Source organism: Dermacentor variabilis, chromosome 10 (genome assembly GCF_050947875.1).
Source record: "Dermacentor variabilis isolate Ectoservices chromosome 10, ASM5094787v1, whole genome shotgun sequence".
In the NCBI taxonomy this organism is placed as follows: Eukaryota; Metazoa; Arthropoda; class Arachnida; order Ixodida; family Ixodidae; genus Dermacentor; species Dermacentor variabilis.
This window is the reverse complement of record NC_134577.1, coordinates 50,970,114-50,990,348: the sequence shown is the minus strand read 5'-3', so window position 1 is coordinate 50,990,348 and position 20,235 is coordinate 50,970,114. Positions and strand designations below refer to the sequence as shown.

Below are 20,235 nucleotides of genomic sequence, written 5' to 3'. Positions count from 1 at the left end.
GGCGATTCAATAAAATCTTTACAAGTTTTCTTACCACGATGTTTAGAGCTTCGCTGATCATCCACCATCGCAGGGCTCAATAACCTTAAGTTTCTTTCTCTCTCTCTCTCTCTCTCTCTCTGTTCAAACTAAAATGCGGCCCGTCTTATTATTCAATAACACGTATTCACCCACTTGCTTTCATTCATTTATCACTAGAATCGACCGGATCATCGTTTTTAATCCCTCAAATGCATTTTTTTTTACTCCACCCGATTCCTCGCCAATCTCCCTTAGTTCATACGAGGACGATACTGCACACATCCGCAACGAGTCATCCGCCAAAAAGCTTCACATGCGCCACTGTCTTTCAAATAATCAACATCGCCACTATTCTCTGACCAAGCCCGCAACGTGAGCGCGTGATCACGTGATCCGTGCAGCAGAAGCAATCTCTGGCTCGAGCGCCCTCCATCATCGAAACCATCGTAGTTTTCACCGCAAAGCTATCTGATGCTGTCGACAGCTCTGCGACAACGGCTTTAGTGCAACCCAAGGTTTCGTCGAAACTGACTTCGGCACTGTGATCGACGCACGTAAGACGTCAAGCGCCATGAAACCTGAGCCAACAGACAAGACTCCTAAGCAGCAGCCGCAGAGCGCAAACGCCATCGAAACGGGAATCAAGGACAAGGCTTCACTCAAGACCCCGGAGTCCAGGAGGGCGTCCTCGAAGTCAGGAAAGTCGACGCCCAACCTATCGAAACGCTCGAGCCAGCAGCAACACCTGGAACGGGGAAAGCCGCGAGGAGAACGTGCCTCTTCAGGGTCTGCCGAGCAACCTGGCACGGTTCGCAAGGCAACAGCTGGCGAACTAGACAAGGTGAATTCATTTCGACATGTAGCTTTACCTGGACTCTTTATTTAGGCCTGATTCACGCAGTTCTCATACGTCCCGTCCCTTCACCTTTACGGAGCCGGCGTTTGTTAGGGGCACTTGGTCACCGCAATTATGATCATTGGCGAACGCTGTGATATCCCGTTTTGTATAGGAGAACCCGGTGAAGAAAGTTTCTGTGTAAGCTATATTGCCATGTTGCCGTGACGGGGATGACTGAGCAGTGGCGTAGCAACGGGGGGGGGGGGGGGGGGGAGGGAGGGGGTCGGGGGCCCCGGGTGCACGGAGCCAGTAGGGGGGGGGGTGTCACATACGTCTGAAGACACCCGAAAATTGTCGATATCCTCGCCTTCCTCGACTACACACGGGGGGGGGGGGGGGGGGAGGAGAGTGTAACAGAAGAGCTTAGGGAGCCCCTGGTGCCAGACGACCTAGCTACGCCACGGTGACTGAGACACGACCAGATGTGCGCCCTAAGAAGTTCACTTTTCATTGGGCGAGGTTGGAACTTATGTCGAGCGAAACAAGTAACACTCAGACCAGAACGACGACAGTGTTGCAATTTTAGCAATTTTGTCTCCATATTCAGCGACGTTTTCGGTCTGTTTAGCGACAAATGTTTTCTATATATAGCGACCAGCGACATTTCTTGACGACATGGCAGAACGATTGGTGACTTGCTTGCACAGAAAGTTGCTTCTTAAGTGGCTTTCTAAAGTATACATTAAAGTTCAATATCTACAGGTATAGGTAGAAGAAATAGGCGGTACGGCGTGTGGGCTTTGTTACCAAACGCTGTGCTTAATTGCGCCGAAGGATTTCAACTGAGCTCTTTTTATTAAACCCATTGTCCAAATGCTGTTGGCACTGTATTGTTTTAGTAAATACGTTCCATTGGAGGTCATTCGCAAGCGTGGCAGTATAACTTATCGAAATTTACTGCAGTGAATCTTATGGCAGCATTTAGATCAGCTGCAGAAAGGCGTACATATCGGAGCGACTGGGTTGTTTCTCGGGAACCTGCACGCACGGCTTCCACTCCGCACGGCTTTGGTACAAATCAATAATGCAGGATAATCGGGGGGCAAAGGAGCAGTAACGTAGTGTTTGACCTTTATAATGGTCGCGTAAATATCACCGCGTTACTATAACGATCGAGACGGGTGTCGTCATGGATTATCGATGTTCTTCAACGAATGCCGACAAGTAAAGAAATTTCGGGCATAACGCAGAACAAGTGCTTCATAGCCCTCGGAAAACCAGGTTACCTGTGATATCTTTCTTAAACCGTGCTGGGGGTATTTGCAACCTTACAAGGCGGTAGCAGAAGCATAATTTCATTTGTAACCGTCCGTATGTCTGTAACTATAGTAAGACCGCCCAGGCGGCTTAGCGACTATAATATGCCGTTACGCTGCCAAGGTCGAGGGCGCGATGTCAAATACCGGGCTCGATGGCCGCCTTTCGATGGGGGCGAAATGAAAAATTGCCTTTGGTACGCGTTAAAAGACCCCAGGAGGACAAAATTAATTCGGCATCCCGCGCTACGGCGTACTTCATAGTAATATTGCAGGTTTGGCACACAAAACCCAAAAATTTCATTTCAATTAGTGAAGTAATGGTCCTCTGCTACACCCTTCTTTTAAGTTCGACGTCAATTCCTAATCATCTACACGGACACTATAGATGAAAGTGAAATGATTAGGTTGATGCGTTACGTCGTGTCCGCCCATATAATGAATTGTTCCAAAGCTCCTACAATATTGAAAATTCACGCTATATACGGTTCAAGCGACTATGGCTTTACAGCAAGATCTCGCGAAACTTTAATGACTTCTGCGTCTAAGTTTGGTGACACACTCGAACGAAAAAATGGCAACGCTGCTCCTAGGTTCCAGCGTAATCGCCTGTGCTCGCAAATGCGTTCAAGAATGTACAACACTACTCGCGCCACGCACGCGATCTGGTGAGACAGGGCTATTCTTCACTATATAGAAACGTAGAGAACATTCGAGGGAGTTCCGATACATTAACGCGCGTCCTTCGCTGAGCGATTACATTATAACAGTGATTGACCGGTGAAAAACGATCGACAAAAGCCATTAACGATTTACACGCGCGCCTAGATGATCTTACTGCCTATTTTCCCGGGATTTCGCTCTTCGCTAGAATTGTACGTTCGAAAACAGAGCGTGCTCCGTGCACTCACGTTTACACCCCTACACTTGGAAATTTGAGATAAATAATAAATAAATAAATAAATACCAGGCGTCAACCGGTACGTTACGATTGTGGTGAGTAAAAGCCAAATGGATAACGAAACAGACGCAACCTTGTGGGAGGGACAAGGCTCGAACCTAGGGCGAGGTGGTAAGTCACATTAAATAGAGGACAGTCTAGAACACCTGAAGAAAAGACGCATACGGTGCTGGCTTTCGTGTTTCTAGCGAAGCAGGGATCATATGTAGTAGCGTACTTAGAAATGAAAAGAAACAAGGGTGTCTTATGAAACAAGACGGCGGGAATATTTAGTGACGATTCACGAGGCGCAGTTGAAATCTTGAGAATTCTGATTTATACACGGAATCAGCGCAACGGCACTGATGAGTTAGTCAAGCACTCGGGAATGCAAGGCGCGCTAAATTGTATTTAATGTGTTGAGTGTGCACACACAGCGTACGTGAGCACTGGGTTGCCTTCTTAAGGTGGTTGTGTGACAAACGGGTTGAGAAAGTTTTCCTCCAGCGCTGGCAACAGTGTGCGGCGATTTTTTTTGCTACGACCAGGAGGCCACGCCAGTGACCCCGCAAGACCGGCTTTCCAGAGCAACGACACCTCGTAGACCGAAAAGTGGAACGGAATCTCCGGTCGGGTCAGGGCAGAGAGACGCAGTTCCGGCCAACCAGAACATGGTTACCGTTGGTCGCGAAGGCGAGGGTAAAAGATCGCTACCAACAAGTCGCAGTCGTACACGGAGTGCGGTACCGACTCCGGTACCGCACACTCCCGCGACTCAAGTCGCTGGCCAGCAGGTTCTACCCGAGCAGCACACGACAATTGAGAGCGCAGCCGAGCCAGCTCCAGGTACACAACAAGGCCCAGAGATCCCGGAACCACCCGTGAGAGTGGCGGTGATAGATCCCCATGACACGGGCAGGCCTTGGGAGAATCCACTCATGGTGAGCTATGTTAGTCCGCCTGCACCGCTCCACTATCAGCCCTATGCGGTGCACTCGAGCAACGACTCATTATTTGGCGCGAAGGTTCGGAGGCGAAGGAGATTTGCAGTTCTAACTGTGACCGATGCGGCTCGACGTACGGCCACTTTCGTTACGTGTAAGGCGTTTCGTCGCCATCGTATCCCACGTGTTATTGTTGCGTTAAGCCTGACAGACGGAAATGCGTGTAGTGAGTGAATGCAGCCTTGGAACACATGGCGACCTCGTACCATGTGAAAAGTACCGCCAATCAAATAGCAATCAAGTGCACTTTTGTTCAATGATTTAACTGTCAATTGTGAAGGACTGCGAAGAGATGACGACGAAGGCTAACGAAGGCACCCGCTATCACGTGGCTTGGCAACTGCAGTTTAGAAACGACTGCTTTCGTTGGACGGGTATTCTTCGTAATTTAAGGGTATGCCCGGCACCAGAGCCAAACTGTTCACGCTTCCACAACGCCCGGCCGCAAGCTCACGTGCGTCTCATTTCGGAGTTTCCCATTTGTTTCAGTGCCTGTACACGCCCGAGGATGGCTTGCAGCCGATGGCCTACGCCGTGTTCGCCTTCATCTGTCTCGCCTTCGCGGCACTGCTGTTCTACTTCTTGATTCGGCAGAGCTCCGGTAGGACCCACGGCGCCTGCGATACGCCGGCGTGCGAGGCCTACTCCAGGCTGCTGCTCGCCTCCATCAACTCGTCGGTCAAGCCGTGCGAAAGCTTCAGCCGCTACGTCTGCGACGGCTGGCGCAGCGGCCACGACCTGAACGTCAGCGAGGACGCCATTCTCGCAGCACTCGACCGGGTGTATCGTTTGGCGGAGGACAGCGCGGTGCCGGCCAACGGTCAGAACGCGATGCAGCGCGCGACCGCCTTCTACCTGAGCTGCGCGTGCGTCAGCAGGGGCGAGTGCGACGAGCTGCAGAAGGTGAAGGCGCTGCTGCGACAGGCGGGCATCGTCTGGCCGCACAGGGCACGCAGTCCGGCTGTCGTGAAGACGCTCCTTTACACGTCCGTGAGACTGCGCTGGGCCAGCCTCCTCGACCTCGAGGTTGTGCCGCGCAAGAGGGACACGCAAATTTACCTACGAATACCGCCATGGTTCTATAGCCTGAGTTCCAAACTCGCGGAGCACCAGCCTTCGCCTGGCGCTCGGAAACGATACTTCGACGTTCTGAGACATAACTTCAAGAGCGAAGGAGACATCGTTACGGATGAAGACATCGTGGCATTTGAGGACGCCCACATCGCGGAGCTTGACATTGTGGGCCTTTTAGATAGCTACGAGAGCACAAGAAACGAGGCGACAACCAGTGACTTGTTTATGTACAGGACGGCCAAGGGCTATCGTGCGGTTTGGATCGACGCTTTGCGTGACTACGGCGTCAAGATGCGCAAAAATGACGATATCGTGTTCGTGACCAATAACCCCACTTTCGTAAACAATTTCCTCGTGAAGTGGGAGCAGTACCGTGAGGAGAACATGCACATGTTCATTTCCTGGGGCACCGTCCAGGTGGCGGCGCTGTTCTCGAACCAGATGTTGCAGGCCAACTTCTACGGCAGCCCGTCAAAAGCAAGGGCCGGCCATGGCGCGTACTGCTTCAGCAAGACGCTCCTCTTCGTTGGCGACGAGGCAATTTACGCGTAAGATAATTTGCGTGGCTCATAGAAGTACCGGGTGTCTCAGCTAACTTGTGGCAAGCGTTTAAAAACATCATGTATGCGCTGCGCGTATCCAACATTGCTTGGTGTGTTCTTTAGCGACCCCAAATACTTTCGCTGTGAGCTTACGTCAACAATTAACAAATTTTTAGCTAACCGAAATGCAAATACTGATATAAGCTAAATATTGCTGCAACATAATTGCTACGATACGATGATAAGATTACTACACATATGACCTACGGTTTGTTAAGGGCAAATGTGGTGCACAATTTCACACGTGGACATATGTTGCCCTAAAGTATGGTCATAGATGGCTATGTGAAACACCAATCTATTTGAAATGTATTTAGTTATAAGTAGTGTTTGCAGATGCTTATTTTTCACGTAACGTTCTATAAACGAAACAAATTCGCATGGGCCGCATTGTCGCGCGTAGTTTTATACCAACTCATGAAACATAGTTTAAGGTACACGTGAAAAGTTTCGGCAAAGGAAACCTGTACGGTTTTTCTAAAGCTTTCGCCTCTGAACGAAAGTTTACTCTGGTATGGGTATCGAACTCTGCACTATCGCATGCCAAGGTAGTCGCTCTGCCTTCCACCAAGTTTCCTCGAGCATGCGGATTTTCCCATCTCATTTATTTGATCTTTCATATCTAACAAGGTGCCAGATCTTTGAAATGGTGAAATTGAAATATTGCTGCATAATTCAAAGCATACTTGGTATCTTAATATGAATAAATTTTATCTACTCGTTTGAATTCATTACAATCAGCAACGCGGTCGGACGTGCCGTCGAAAGGATTTTTATTTCCTTTTTTTTTGCATACTTAAACACGAACCTCAGTGACATCATTCGCTGCCAGGCGCCATGTTCGTGACACAATTCTTTAAACCGTCGGGTTTCAATAGCCGATTAACTTACATAGAAAAAAAAATGCACAAGAAGGATCTTGTTTTCTACATTTTGTGCTTTGATATTACCATTGTCACATTGAAAGTTTGTTACAGTCTATTGCAATTATTGCTACCCTAAGTAACAATTATTAACAGCGAACGTGTCAACCTACTCCCACCGCGTACTTCAACGCTGCGTACCCGTGTCATGCTCTCGCCAGGTAACAATTAACGCAGAATGCCGTCAGATTTGGAACGTGTCTTCAGGAAGCAGGTTTTCTTTGCCGTCGGCGTCTAGCCAAGAACATCAGTCAAGATTAAAACAAGATTAGTGTTTGTTAGGCATCTAAAATTATTTTACATTAGCTTTGCTCCACCCGTTTGGAGACGATGCAGCGGTGATGGAAGCCGTATATCTGTCCTGCGTCCAGAATCTGAGCACGCTCACAAAAACGAAGCTGCCGTTCAGGTACCGGAACGAATTCCTGCCAGAGGAGTCGGGTCACGTGGCCGAGACGGTCGTCGCGGACGTTCGCCGAGCCCTGGAACGCCGCGTTTTCGCAGTTGGAGTCGATACGACGGCAACGTCACCATCGTCGGCGACTGGTACTCCACGCGAACAGCGCTCAAGTACCTGCACGAAGAGGGCAGCGCCAACGCCCGCGCCGGGACCCGGCAAACGAGTGCGTCACCGTTTCCCCTGATCTCGGAATACTGCAGCTCAGCTGTGCATCCGTAATGGTAACAGCGCGAACAAGACGGCGACCTGAGCCCTTTCACGTCCTGTGCCCTTTCACGGAGTGAAAGGGCACAGGACGTGAAAGGGCTCAGGACGGTTCAGGACGGCTCAGGACGTGAAAGGGTTCAGGACGGCTCAGGACGAAAGGGCTCAGGACGTGAAAGGGCTCAGGACGTGCTCCTGTGCCCTTTCACGGAGTGAAAGGGCACAGGACGAGCGCTCGTCCTTTCACTCCGTCGCCATCTTGCTCGCGCTGTTACCATTACGAATGTATATCAACTCGGCCAACTTTCCACTTTAATACAGCTATGCAATCGCAATGGCATTATGCATTCTACGCGGTAATATATTTAGCTTGAACGGCCGCGGAGGCCCATTGGCTTAGCCATTCTGCTGCCAAGTTCGTGGTCGCGGATTTGATTCACACGCCTGGCGGCCACATCTCGGGAGTTGCAGAATGTAAGACCCCCCTTGCAGCTAGATTTAGGTGCACGTCGGAGAATCCTGTGTGCTGGCAACTGCTGACTCGGAGCCCCATTCTTGGTTCGTAACATCAAAGTAACTCGGTCAATCAGTCTGGACGAGTGTGTATTATTACAAATTTGGTGCCAACGCCTGCGCAATCGCTTTGGTAACGCCTGCACGACCCCGCCATATCATATCAAAAGCCATGTCAGAAACTGTCGTACGGTTTTATGAGGCTCATTGCCAAACCAACTACGTAATAAATAGTTATGCAAAGTATAATTGAATTTTTTATTAGAAATATAGTTATGTCTGTTGGGGCACGAAAGAAACGCGAAAATTTGGGTTCAGAGAAAATCTGCGATACAGAATTGAAATAACTCTAGCGCTCACAAAAAATACAAATAAAACAAATAAAAGTCACCAAATTAGTAGCATGTCTCCTCCTGATTCTTCTTTTTGTCTGATCTTGTCCATCTGACACATAATTAAAATTTCTAGGTTGTTATGAAGCACCATCACTGTAGCTGCAGACCTTCACATTGAGCGGCTGGTGAATCGCACGAAAAGATTTTACTTTGTAAAGGCCATGTTCTATTGTAACTGGTTTAAAAACGCCAATTCTGTCTTTCTCTATGTTTATGAAATGACAGAGGACGTCAGATACCGTAAACACGAGAATCTGAGGTTTCGAATGTGTGCCCTTGGTTTCCCTTTGCCAACTCGTACTATTCAAGCACTTATTCTGGGTAAAACAATGTCTAACAGAGTGCCAAAATCTGTAATTGTTACCTTCCATTGTAGATACTTATGCCAGAATACCGCAGGCCCATTTTCTGCATCAATGACCAATCTTCAAAACACTTCCGGAAGCGCTTTCGTCACCGCGTCCTTCGCGCACGGTGACTTTCGTGCATTGATTCCCGATAACTTATGTTTCCCTCACCTTCGGACTCCGATCTTTTGCCAAAACTACACCGGCAATTTGCTATTCATTTAACCCACAAGAAACGCCAGGCTAGTGTAAAACATGTTTTAAACGTAGTGCGTCTCCGTTCTGAGAGTTTGTTTAACACAGGTGGAAACACGCTGTAAATGTTTTTGAAGCCTTATTAGTTCTTTGAACATGAAGTTAACGTAAGGAAAAGTAAGAAATGCACACAATCCGATAAATTTCTTTTGTTATGCATTGGACCGCTGCTTTTCCTAGTAGACATTAATGATATAACCGCATGCACTGACGATAGCGTAAATATTAAATTGTTCGCGGGTGGCTGCTTATACATTACAAGGTGATTCACCATACTAATGACGAAGTAATCCCGAACAAGAGACTTACTGCGATTTCTGAACAGTGCGATACCTGGGACATGAAACCTAATGAAGAAAAACAGTTTTTTTGCGCATAAACAACAATAAAACATATTCTGCCATATCAATACACTATTAACCAATCAGCAGTCACTGAAACCGACTCTTTTGAATATTTAGATGTAACAATCAACAATCGCTTGAACTGGTCACAACGCATCAATAATGCTTGTGCGTCTGCTCGGCGTAAATTCGGTCTGCTAAGGAACACGCTGAAACTCTCACCTCCACCCGTGAAACTCAACGTTCAACACACTGGTAAGGTCGAGATTAGAATATGCTTGCGTCGTCTGGGACCCTTTCACGAAAATAAACATTAACAGACGGGAAAACAAACAGACTTGCCGCCCGCTTCATATTTAATTGCTCTGCACGTTGTGACTGCCCATCTCATTTGATGAACGAAAATACCATTGCCATCCTGGAATCCCGAAGAAAGGTAGCACGTCTAAAATTGCTTTCCCGCCTCTGGAAATGTTACAACTTGATCATTCATCTTATCTCCGTTGCCTATCAGCCAGACCTACTAGGAATCATAATTCCGGCAAGATAACCCATATTTTTGCGGGCACTAACTGCCTCGAGTTTTCCTTTTTTTTTTCAATAGCAATCAACGAATGCAACTCCCTTGCAGCCGATGTATTTCTGTCCAAAAACGTACCATATGCCACGGAAAAACTGCATTTGTTGTAAAAGTAGTTGCGTATGCTTGCTTTAGTGCATGTTATCCTGCGCGTCAAGAAGGATGTTGTCTATCCTCGCTGCGTTAAGCTTGATAAGTCTGCATTGCTTGTTGCAAATCTTTATTCCCTCTTACTTTTTCCACAAAAATTCTCATTTCTACTTTACGCACTTCCTTGCACTGTGCATTGATGTTTTTATTATGACAACGTTTTTTTCTGTTTATTATTATTTTTTCCTTCTCCTTAGGATGTTTGTATTTCGCATCAATACTGTGTAAACAAATACACTCCTGCCTGGGCCACATGTTGGCCTGCAGTATTCTGTAATAAAATAATAAAATCCACCCGCATCTTAAGTTTTGATTTCGCAGACAGTGGGTGGGGTGGGATGTTTTCCTTGGCTTGGTTATGTGTTGCCGTCTTATGGCTGTGATTATATATATATATATATATATATATATATATATATATATATATATATATATATATATATATATATATATATATATATATATATATATATATATATATATATATATATATATATATATCATCAGGAAGTGTTTCGGAAATTGGTAATTGATGAGGAAAGTGCCTGCGGTATTCTGGTACACGTATTTAACTGGATACACTGGATGGAAACAACTGTAAATTTTGGCACTCTGTCAGGCATTGTCTGACATGACGAGCTTTCGAGCGATTAGCGCGGTGCAAAATATTCGCGGTTTCGCTTCGACGGGGTGTTTACACTGTGTTCTTTGACGTCGTTGTCTCTAAAGGCGGACCCCAGCCAGACATGGGCAAGTCGCTGGTGGGCAACTGGCGTCTGCTTCCGCGGGATGCTCTGTCCGACCCGACACTCAGTCGGCTGTCGAGTGCCATTGAGAAGCTCCGGCTATACGTGCTCCAAAACGGCAGCGTACCGCAGGGACCGGACCTGTCCCTGTTGCCGTACGCGTTCAGCTTTCCATACTTCGACGCGAAGGCCTCGGCCGCCTTCAACTACGCCGGAGTGGGTAGCCTTGTTGCGCAGGGGCTCGGCGAGTTGTTCCTGGACGCTTACTCCAAGTCCAAAATAGACCCCGCCGTCAAGACGTACCTGAAGTGCATGCAGGGCAGCTCTCCGTCTTTGGTGAGTGCGGAATGAACTTTCAGCGAGGGTTACCTAACAGCTGCCACGAGTGTAAACCGCTCGAATCGGTGATCGTAACATTTGCATACCTTGCACGCGCCGCTGCTCTCTGCATAGTATATACGAACGGAGAGACGGCAGATAGAGGCGAAAAAAAAAAAGGAAAACAGCGCATCTGTGCGACCTTGTAGAATCAGAATCTGATTCCATGAGAAGAAGAAGGAAAACTTTACTAAAAAGAATGGTCCGGCATCTTTGATTGTGGTGGCCTCAGGTAGCGGCTCGAAGTCCGTGGACTCGGGTGGCGTCTTCGGCTTGCTGAAGATGCCGCCCGAGACGCCGCTCGTTGCACGCAGTAAATGGAAGTTCAGAAATCATTTGCAACAATTGTAGTTGGGTCTGAAACGTTAAGCCTGCTTGACTCATCACCTATAGCATATTTCCGCCGAACGTGAGCTCAATGCACCGTACAGTTCTTCTAGGAATCTGGGAACGGCTGTATGGCGCTTTGTAGAAATTGTTAACATTTTCTACAAATCCCGTAATCACCTGACGCGCTGGAAACTTTGCCCGCCCATCACGCATAATACACTCCCTGTTCACGTTGAGTTATTTGAGAACATCTGGAAAAATTCCTTCGTGGGTCTTAAAATACGCTTGTTGGCTGTGGAACGCTTGAACAGGTAATCTTTACAAAGCTGTAAGTTACGCAAGCAAACCTTTCATCGTACGTTACCCAGAACACGTTTCCTACTTTAGCAAAATATAAACCTACTTCACGCCCCGCATATAACGCACGAATAGAGGAAGAAATCGAGTATTCGGAAATTTCGAAAGTTCGTATTTACCCTATACACACTTCAAGCTTTCATTACTCGTTATCCGTAATAACGTGGCCTCAATTCTCTCGAAGTGAACAATTCCTCGCATTTTCCCTTCCGTTCTTCCTGAGTAACGGGAGAACCGGTACGTGTTTCACGTAACGATGTTAAACAGGCATCGAACAATCGTTCAGCAATTACAGCTTAGCTCTTAATGAGGCCGCACACTTCATAATTTGCCCGCGCGTTGACCGTAACATGTCTCACGCACACACGTGAGCAATAGTACACGGACCACAGGGTCTCCGAAAAAAACTAAATTTCTTTGCATTTAACATGCATAAACTGAAATTGACGAGTACATTGGAAATTTCGCAATGCCAAGTCTGGACTGCAGTCCTCAATGTCAAAATTGCGTTCACAGGCAGAGGAAAAAAAAATCGGCTTTATCGCGCAATCCCTGGTCCGTATACTTTTGCTCACGGGTGTACCTACTAACGTACACGCAATGAATAATCTACATTTTTCAGGGGATCGTGAATAGACGCGGGCAACGTTTTCGGGCATTTCTAGTCGCACAAGAACCATTGCTGCAATAGTTTATCCACTGCCGTATGTGGGGATGGATGCCACGCCCCAATGTAAACATGCATTGCAACCGAACCCGCAAGCCATGGAAGTTACACGCATCGTTCGCAATTCGTGCGGGATTGTTCGTCACTCGCCGCCGTTCCGAGGGATGAACGTCAGCGCCAGAGTTGCGAAGTGGGGCTTTTCATTCCATCCACTCCATTCCGGAGAGTTGAGATTCCCATAATTCCACTCCTTCTAACTCCTCGGCATGCTTAAAGTTGGATCATTCCCACTCCTGCAGTGGCTTATAGTAAATAAATTCCGTTCCTCCAAGTTTAATAAGTGTGAAACAATTTCTCTATAATTGCTTAACACTTGAGCCTTTGCGTGTGTAGTAAGTGAAAAGCATACTTTGAGTGTCTTAACAACGTTTCAAATAATGATCCGTACTATTTCGTCGCAAAAGAAGCAAACGCGCTCAGTGCATTTTGCCTTCGCAGTGCGTTGTTGCCTGTAATCTCAAATATCTACTCTTATTGACAGTAGATACGTGTGCTCGGTGCGCATGTTGAAGTCTCGAATAAGTGGCGTTAGTGCAAAATGCGTTCAGTTGTTGCGACCATAATACACGCATATCTACAAAACATGCCAGTTTCGGGAAAATGGACCAGCAGCTTCTCATGTGGTTGGTGCCTTTTTTTTTCGAAGTTCCTCCCACCTGAGAACAAGTGAATAAAAAGAAAAAGAAAAAAAGCAAAGGCACAGTCACTTTCTAGGCTTCTTCAAATTAATAACAAAAAATAAAAGAAAGCTCTATAGTGACTGACGCCTTCATAAGCACTTTCGTTTCGTGGTGTTTACACAGTTTTTCTTATATTTAGGATTAAGCCTAATGTTTTCTTTAGCCAAATAATTTTAGACAACAAGGTGCAGCGATCTGGCAAATACTATTGGCCTACAGCTACCCACTCGTGACCGCTGAAGTTAGCGTTGATTGAGCTGCTCACACGCTTGGCGGTTCATGACAACATCGCACGCGGCGATACAAGCAAGGTTTGCCTTCCAAATAAAATCCATCCACCATATCCAAAAATCAGTACTACTTATGCAACAGTATTTATTCGAGTAAAGCAAAGTACAAAATAATATTGCATCGGTGTGCGTGTCGTGCCTCCAGCCAGATTATTCTGTCGCTTATATGGCTAAAATAAAAGCGAAACACATGCACATATTTTTCTTAAAGACGCTACTATTTGTTTAAACTTCACTAGCATTTTAACGGCCACCATATTTTCTAGCACACCTCTCTGACCACCTGTTATCTTGCCCTCTCAGTCTTATACAGTGTCGACAACTAAAAGATGCTGTCTTTAATATCACTTCAACATTGCAACGCACAAAGGCTTCGGAAATGCAGAATACTGTGTCGCTTATCTTTATCGTGACTGAGGTAGTCACCTATTGGTAGATACCGGAAGGTACGGTTTTGAGTAAGTATTGAGAAATCTAATAAAATTGACCTAGTCTACTTTATTATAATCCGCAAATTCACCCTCTTTGAAGTCTCGCTTAAAATCACATTTAGTGCTCCATGAATATCTGCCCATTCCATTCCAACTTCACCCCAGAATCCCGGGCTCTCATTCCATTCCCATTGCATCTTCCCGACTGATGCCGTGACCCCATTTCCGTTCCATCCCGGGTGTTTAATATGGTGGAATGGTACCGGAATAATCGCAACTCCGGTCAATGCATGTATTTCAGAGTATTTCAGATATCGCGGCAGGCAATAGAGAGATTTAGATTTTGCGCAGCCATAGATATGGTACGAAAACCGCCGGTCGTATAAAAGAATGCGGAAGGAGTAAAGAAAACAGGCTGGGCTCGGGGCTCAGGCTATGTAAACGCACTTGGTTGTGCTACTGCTAAGACAGCGCACACGGACGACGTTGCGCATGTCGCAACATGGCCTCAGAAAAGGGGCGGCGCGTGCTGTTTTCCTAGCGCTCCGACGTCTCGGAGACCATCATTGCAAAAGAGGCTTTGGGACGATGGCGGTGTCCACTACGAAACTTACGTGTTGTCGATGTAAATGCGTTAAGAGCCGGGCGAAAAGCTAAGGTAGGAGATTTTCTTTTACGCGCAAGCGGACATGCTGTCTGTGCGATTGGCGTGATTAAAGGGACACTAAAGTGAAAAATGATTTCTTCTGCATCAGTAAATTGCCATTCTACAACACCAAAAACACCACTCTTACAACGATAAGACGTTTGGTAAGCCATAAAAAGCGCAACAACGAAATACGGGTGGCGATGCCTACTTAAGTTCCCGCACCTGGGGGCTGTGACGTCATGGATTTTGATGGCATCTTCTAGGGCCTACTAATTATATATAGCGGTACAAATTGACTACATTGTGTTCTAAAGGAACGAAATATTAAACATGGCAAGTTTCGGAAACCTTTATTCAGCCAACGCTGCCCAAATGCGAAAACATACTTTGGAATCCCTGACGTCACGCTGACGTACCGGCGCTATGGTTTCGGCGCGAAATTCAAATACTGATACTTGGACCTTCATTTTCTCATCTAATAATCAAACAACATTTTTGAAATGACTACCTGCAGGGTTCTCAAACAATGCTTCATTAGTCTAAACTGATTTATTGTTTCGCTTTAGTGTCCCTTTAAGCCGGAGGCGGCTTAACGGGTAGAGGGAAGTGAGCGCGGAAGGAGGAGGGCACCTGAAGGTGGAGAGGAGGAACGCGCACGGAGGAAGAAAGGGAGGAGCGTGCGGTTAAGGGGGAGGATGCAGCGTCCAGTCTGTCCTATATAGGACAGACTGGACGCTGCATAAATGAACGAGCCAGGGAACACGAACTAAATCTAATGAAAGATGGCGTGGCACATTTGCCTGCGCACTGCAAGGCCTGCATGTGCAAACCGCGGTTTTCTGAGATTAGGATTCTTGGCAGAAGTAGATTTCAAACAGCACGTGAGCTGATGGAAGCCTACTATATAAAAAGAAAGGAACAAATTGCATTAGTGATACATCTATCGTGCTCTATAAATCAGAAACAAGATTGTTTGACCGCTGGGTAACGTAGATCTGTGAACAGCCAGCGCATGCATGTATGTATATATATATTCTTGGGGCACAGCCCAAAATAAATCAGTTCGAAGTGCCGCCTGTGTTGTCTTTATGTGTCTTCCTTTTGTGAGTGTTCAATTGCGGCAAAAAACATGTCTTTTAGGCGGAACGTCGTGGAGGAGGAGGTTCGGCAGAGGCGCGCTGGGTTCACCGCCTCTGGCAATTATTACCACCGTGGTTGCTACGGACTCTGTGTGCGCTATGAATGTACCGGGTTGATCTGGCGGTCGAGAGGCTGAGTGTCTAGCAAGAAGGACGGAACAGCAACGCAAGCGGCGGCAGGCCGAGCGCGAATCGACCGACACCGAAGTTGTCAGCAAGCGCTAGGCACAAGCTGAATGAGACCGACAAAAGGCGTGGGCTAAGCGTGCCCAGGAAACTCGCGAAGAACATGCTAGGTATAGCTTGCGACAACGCGGGTGTGCCAGGCAAGATGGCATAGTTTATAAACTCCGGAAAAACACCCAAACGCTTGCGCATAACCCGTGTTCACGAAGTTAAACGTCGCCATATTTCCTCTTCATTCTGGTGCCACTGGATAGCCGCAGAAGTACTTACACATGTTTCGTATCCTCATCTGTGCCATAAGCTTCTCACCACTGTTCTTGCCGTGAAAAACAATGAACGGCCCTCGTCCACGTGACATTGCAGCGTCGACTCTCAAGCTGTGCTTTCGCCTGATTCGGCGTTGCCATTTCACCGTAGCTCGTGAAACGTTTAGTGCATGTTTATTACAATAATAAAGTTGCTACCTGTGCGGTGCGTAAACCTAGATATTATTGTGTGAGGTTTCACGTTGCATGAGATGGAAATGACACAACTGCATGCATCGCATTTTGTTTCGCAGAGTTTATGTGACCGCTTCACGAAAACGTCGCTTCACGCAAGTTTTGAGTTGAATATGCGTAATGTTTGTCATTTTCTTCACATGTCACCGGAAGACTTGTCGTACAAATGCGTCTCTTCACAGCCAATCCTGCTTCCGTATGCAGCGCGATAAAAGCAGCTGGGCTCGATACCTGGATCCCATCTCCCTGAAGACGAGCCTGGACGCTTACCGGTCGAGCAGCGGCGCGTCCGACGACAATCCTGCCAAGGGCCTGGAGTTCCTCTCTCGAGACCAGCTGTTCTTCGTGGCTGCGTGTTTCACGCGCTGCAGCGGCGGCACCTCACGCTCCGGCGGCTTCGCGCATGCGCAGTGCGACGCCGCCTTTAAGCACGTCAAAGAGTTCGCCGACGTGTTCGGCTGCCCGCCCCAGTCGCCCATGAACCCGATGCAGAGGTGCATGCTGCTGTGACCGAATGGCACTGACGACTACGACGACTTGGCTTTTGAGCGAAATGGGTCAAGTTTTGTATACTTGTGACAAATCTAAAATTCCTGTATGAACGCTATCTTCGGTACACTTCGTGCTGTCAGGAAGATAACGTTGTGCTACATTTTTTTTTTTGCCTTCTCATTAAGACTTGTGGTGTTTCGCAGCAGCTCGTGTCGACAGCCTTTCGGACGAAATACATTCAGACTGCGGGAAGGCGTTCGTTTGTATTGTAATGAGAATTATCGTTTCCGGTCGTGTATATTGGCAGGGTTTATTTTCGGCATTAATAGTCACTTACGCAGAGAATGACTGCTCATATTTCTAAAATGTTTGCTGTGGGAAAATATTTGTCGCGTTCCTATTATCGTTTCCTTTTTTTTCTCTCTAAGTACAAGAGCTGATGTCGAAGTTAAGTAAATTAACAATGTGCTGCTTCGTCCGGTGTTTAAAGCCAGACATTAATTTTCAGCTGAGAAGGGAAATTCGTACGTCAAACACAGCATAACGTAAAGTTGCTGCGAGACTATACCACCCCCCCCCCTACTTCAAAAAAGGAAAGTGAAAATAAAACCAATTCCCTGAGTACACAGCTTGCACAAGATAGTCCCATTAGCACCAAGGCTAGAGTTGCGCAACGACTGCATAGCATGGCACAGCATAGCATAGCATACGCTTCTTGAAGCTGAAGTTATTGGGAAAAGTTTAGGAAAGAAGTGTGTAAACGATGAACTCATGACATTCCATACAATTAAGATACATATGTATACTTTCGCAAGAAAATGAACCCAGGTGGACTTTTACGCTGGGCCTACGTGTATGCTAGAGGGGTGTACCTGATCTCGAAGCACGCGCGATGGTTTATTTACCTGTATTTCGTGAAAATAATTTTGTTTTGGCTGGTTACAAGAACTTCATAGACAGTTGCAGGAAAGAAATGTGTTTAGAATTACACCAACATTGCTATTATTCCTCCTGGTTCCTTTCTTGCTGCCGACAAAGATTACTATGCTCTTGTCTTCTCAGACAATAAGGTAGCGAGCAGTGTTACAGTAAATTTAGATAAATAGAAACCATTTCGATAACATATGAGGATTATTCAAAAAGATGATTCATCCATAATTTATTACAAATTGGAAAATGAGTGGGAGGGAACACAAAACAACACTATGTATATTCCTATGCCATTCGAGGTGGGTTATGCAATAAAAATAAGGCAACCTAGATTGGTGAACCAGGCGTAGACATCGCATCTTGAAACGACGGAAAATTCTGACAAAAATGACACCTAGAAATCGTACAACAGGATTGTAATGCAAGAACCGACTGTCATTGGAGGAGATTTCACCAGTCTCTTGAATGTTTCAATTACCACTGAACGTAATGTTAATTGCTTTAGTCTTGAATGCCTGTATACATCGACAATCATCGCATCTAGATCTGCGTCAGTAATATATTTGCTTTGCGCGCGCCTGTGAAAGCAACAGCAAAGCCCGTATTTATTACTTGATGAAGATCAAGAGCGAAACGGAACAAGCAGAGACAATCCTGCGGAAGGCCTACAAGACGGCACTCTACCTTCCAAGAAACACACCGAACGACAAGCGGCTACAGCTAGGGATTAGCAACACCTTCGCCGAACTGCAGAAGCACAGCTTGGAGCACAGTTTCACCGACTCAGAGACACGGCTACGGGAAGAGCGATCCTGACAAGGTTAGATCGCGACCCAAGGAGGCATCTCGATCGATCCGCCGATATACCCGACGAGATCCGTAAGACCCTGCAGGTCAATCCCATTCCGAAAAACATGGATCCAAATCTCCACGCGGCCAGAAGGCAGGCGCGGGCAGATTATGTGGAAAGGCATTGAGCCAAACTAGAAAACACGGTTTTCACGGGTGCATCACTGTATCCATGCAATAGACATACAAATTACATTAAGGCAGCTTCGGTAGTGGTTGACAACGCAGGCAAGCTAATCAGCTGCGCAACTACACGTAGCTCCAGGATAGTGGAAGCGAAGGAGGTCGCTGTTGCGCTGGCAGCGGCTGACGGCTATTGAAAAGACACATCAATGCTCATTTTAACGGATTCAAAAGAGACATGCAGGAACTACACAAAGGGTAGAATCTGCAGGGCTGCGTTAGCTATCCTCCGCAAGGCAGAACACCTCAGACACACCGCAACCCACAAACTAATCTGGATTCCGGCACACACGGGGATAGAAGGAAATGAAAGGGCAGACAGCTTGGCTCGCGAGATCACGTACCGAGTCGAGCGGCCACACGCCCTGGGACAGCACTTCACCGTGGAGATCGGCTATTCAGAGTTACTGAACTACCACAGAGGCAAGAGAATTAGATACTCCCCGGCACACAAAGCCTTAACACAGCAAGAAGCAGCTAGTTGGCGGAGGCTGCAAACGGGAACCTTCTCTAACTTATATATACTAAGCAAGATGTATCCTACACAATTTAGGAACACTTGCCCGTGGTGCGGGGCAACCCCCACGCTTTACCATATAACCTGGGAGTGTAAACGTAACTACACATTCCACCAACACAAAACCCCGAGTGCGGAGCAGTGGGAGAGCCGGCTCACCAGCTGCGAGCTCGCCGCCCAAAGGGCAATGGTGCAGCACGCAAGCGAAGCAGCGCGGCTCAGTGGAGCCCTGGACTAGGGGCCCAGCCCTGCTAAGAAGGTCAAACGTCTGCAGCGATGAAGACGAAGACCCAACGCTAAACCCTTAATGGACCAAATAAAGTTTTCTCTCTCTCTCTCTCTCTCTACACACTTGATAAGTAAAACCACCTCCAAAACAAACAATATTTTCCCACTAAAATGCTAATTTTGCTACCACCAGAAGGCTGCGCTGCAGAGCCTTTTTTGTTTTTGGAAGCTCCAGGATATAGCATACATCTATTTCGTGAACTACATCAGGTTTTGCTCCCATAAAGGCCCAGCGCACTTTCTAAAGTACACTGTCGTAGCGTTTCAAAGAACAAAGCGCTCTCACAAAACTTTCACAATGTATTTGCAGTGTGAAAAGATCATCTGACACGAAAAAAAAAAAAAACGTAGCTGGTAGATTTTTCTTGGGCTCTAATGGGGGGGGGGGGGGGGGTTAAAACAGAATGAATGCTGAATGTTTTCGATTTGAGACTTGCATCAGTCAGGAAAGCCAATGAGGATCGCAAAAAATTTTAAAATTTACTGTAATATATAAAAGTACACATATTAGATACTGAGGAGGTTAGTGGACGTATAAAAAATAAACGGCATGTTGTCGCTACTTGTGGCATAATCAACAGTCGACCAGGCGGTCAA

General features: G+C 46.8%; 1 protein-coding gene across 1 annotated transcript; it reads left to right on the top strand.

Moving 5' to 3' along the window:
* Window positions 1–329: 329 nt before the first annotated feature.
* LOC142559231 (neprilysin-1-like) lies at window positions 330–16,889 on the top strand. The gene is made up of 6 exons (XM_075670859.1): window positions 330–862; window positions 3,664–4,056; window positions 4,609–5,741; window positions 7,128–7,264; window positions 10,696–11,048; window positions 16,584–16,889. Exons 1-6 carry the CDS (start codon window positions 593–595, stop codon window positions 16,887–16,889), a joined length of 2,592 nt encoding a protein of 863 aa, XP_075526974.1. The 5' UTR covers window positions 330–592.
* The last annotated feature ends 3,346 nt before the right edge of the window (window positions 16,890–20,235 follow it).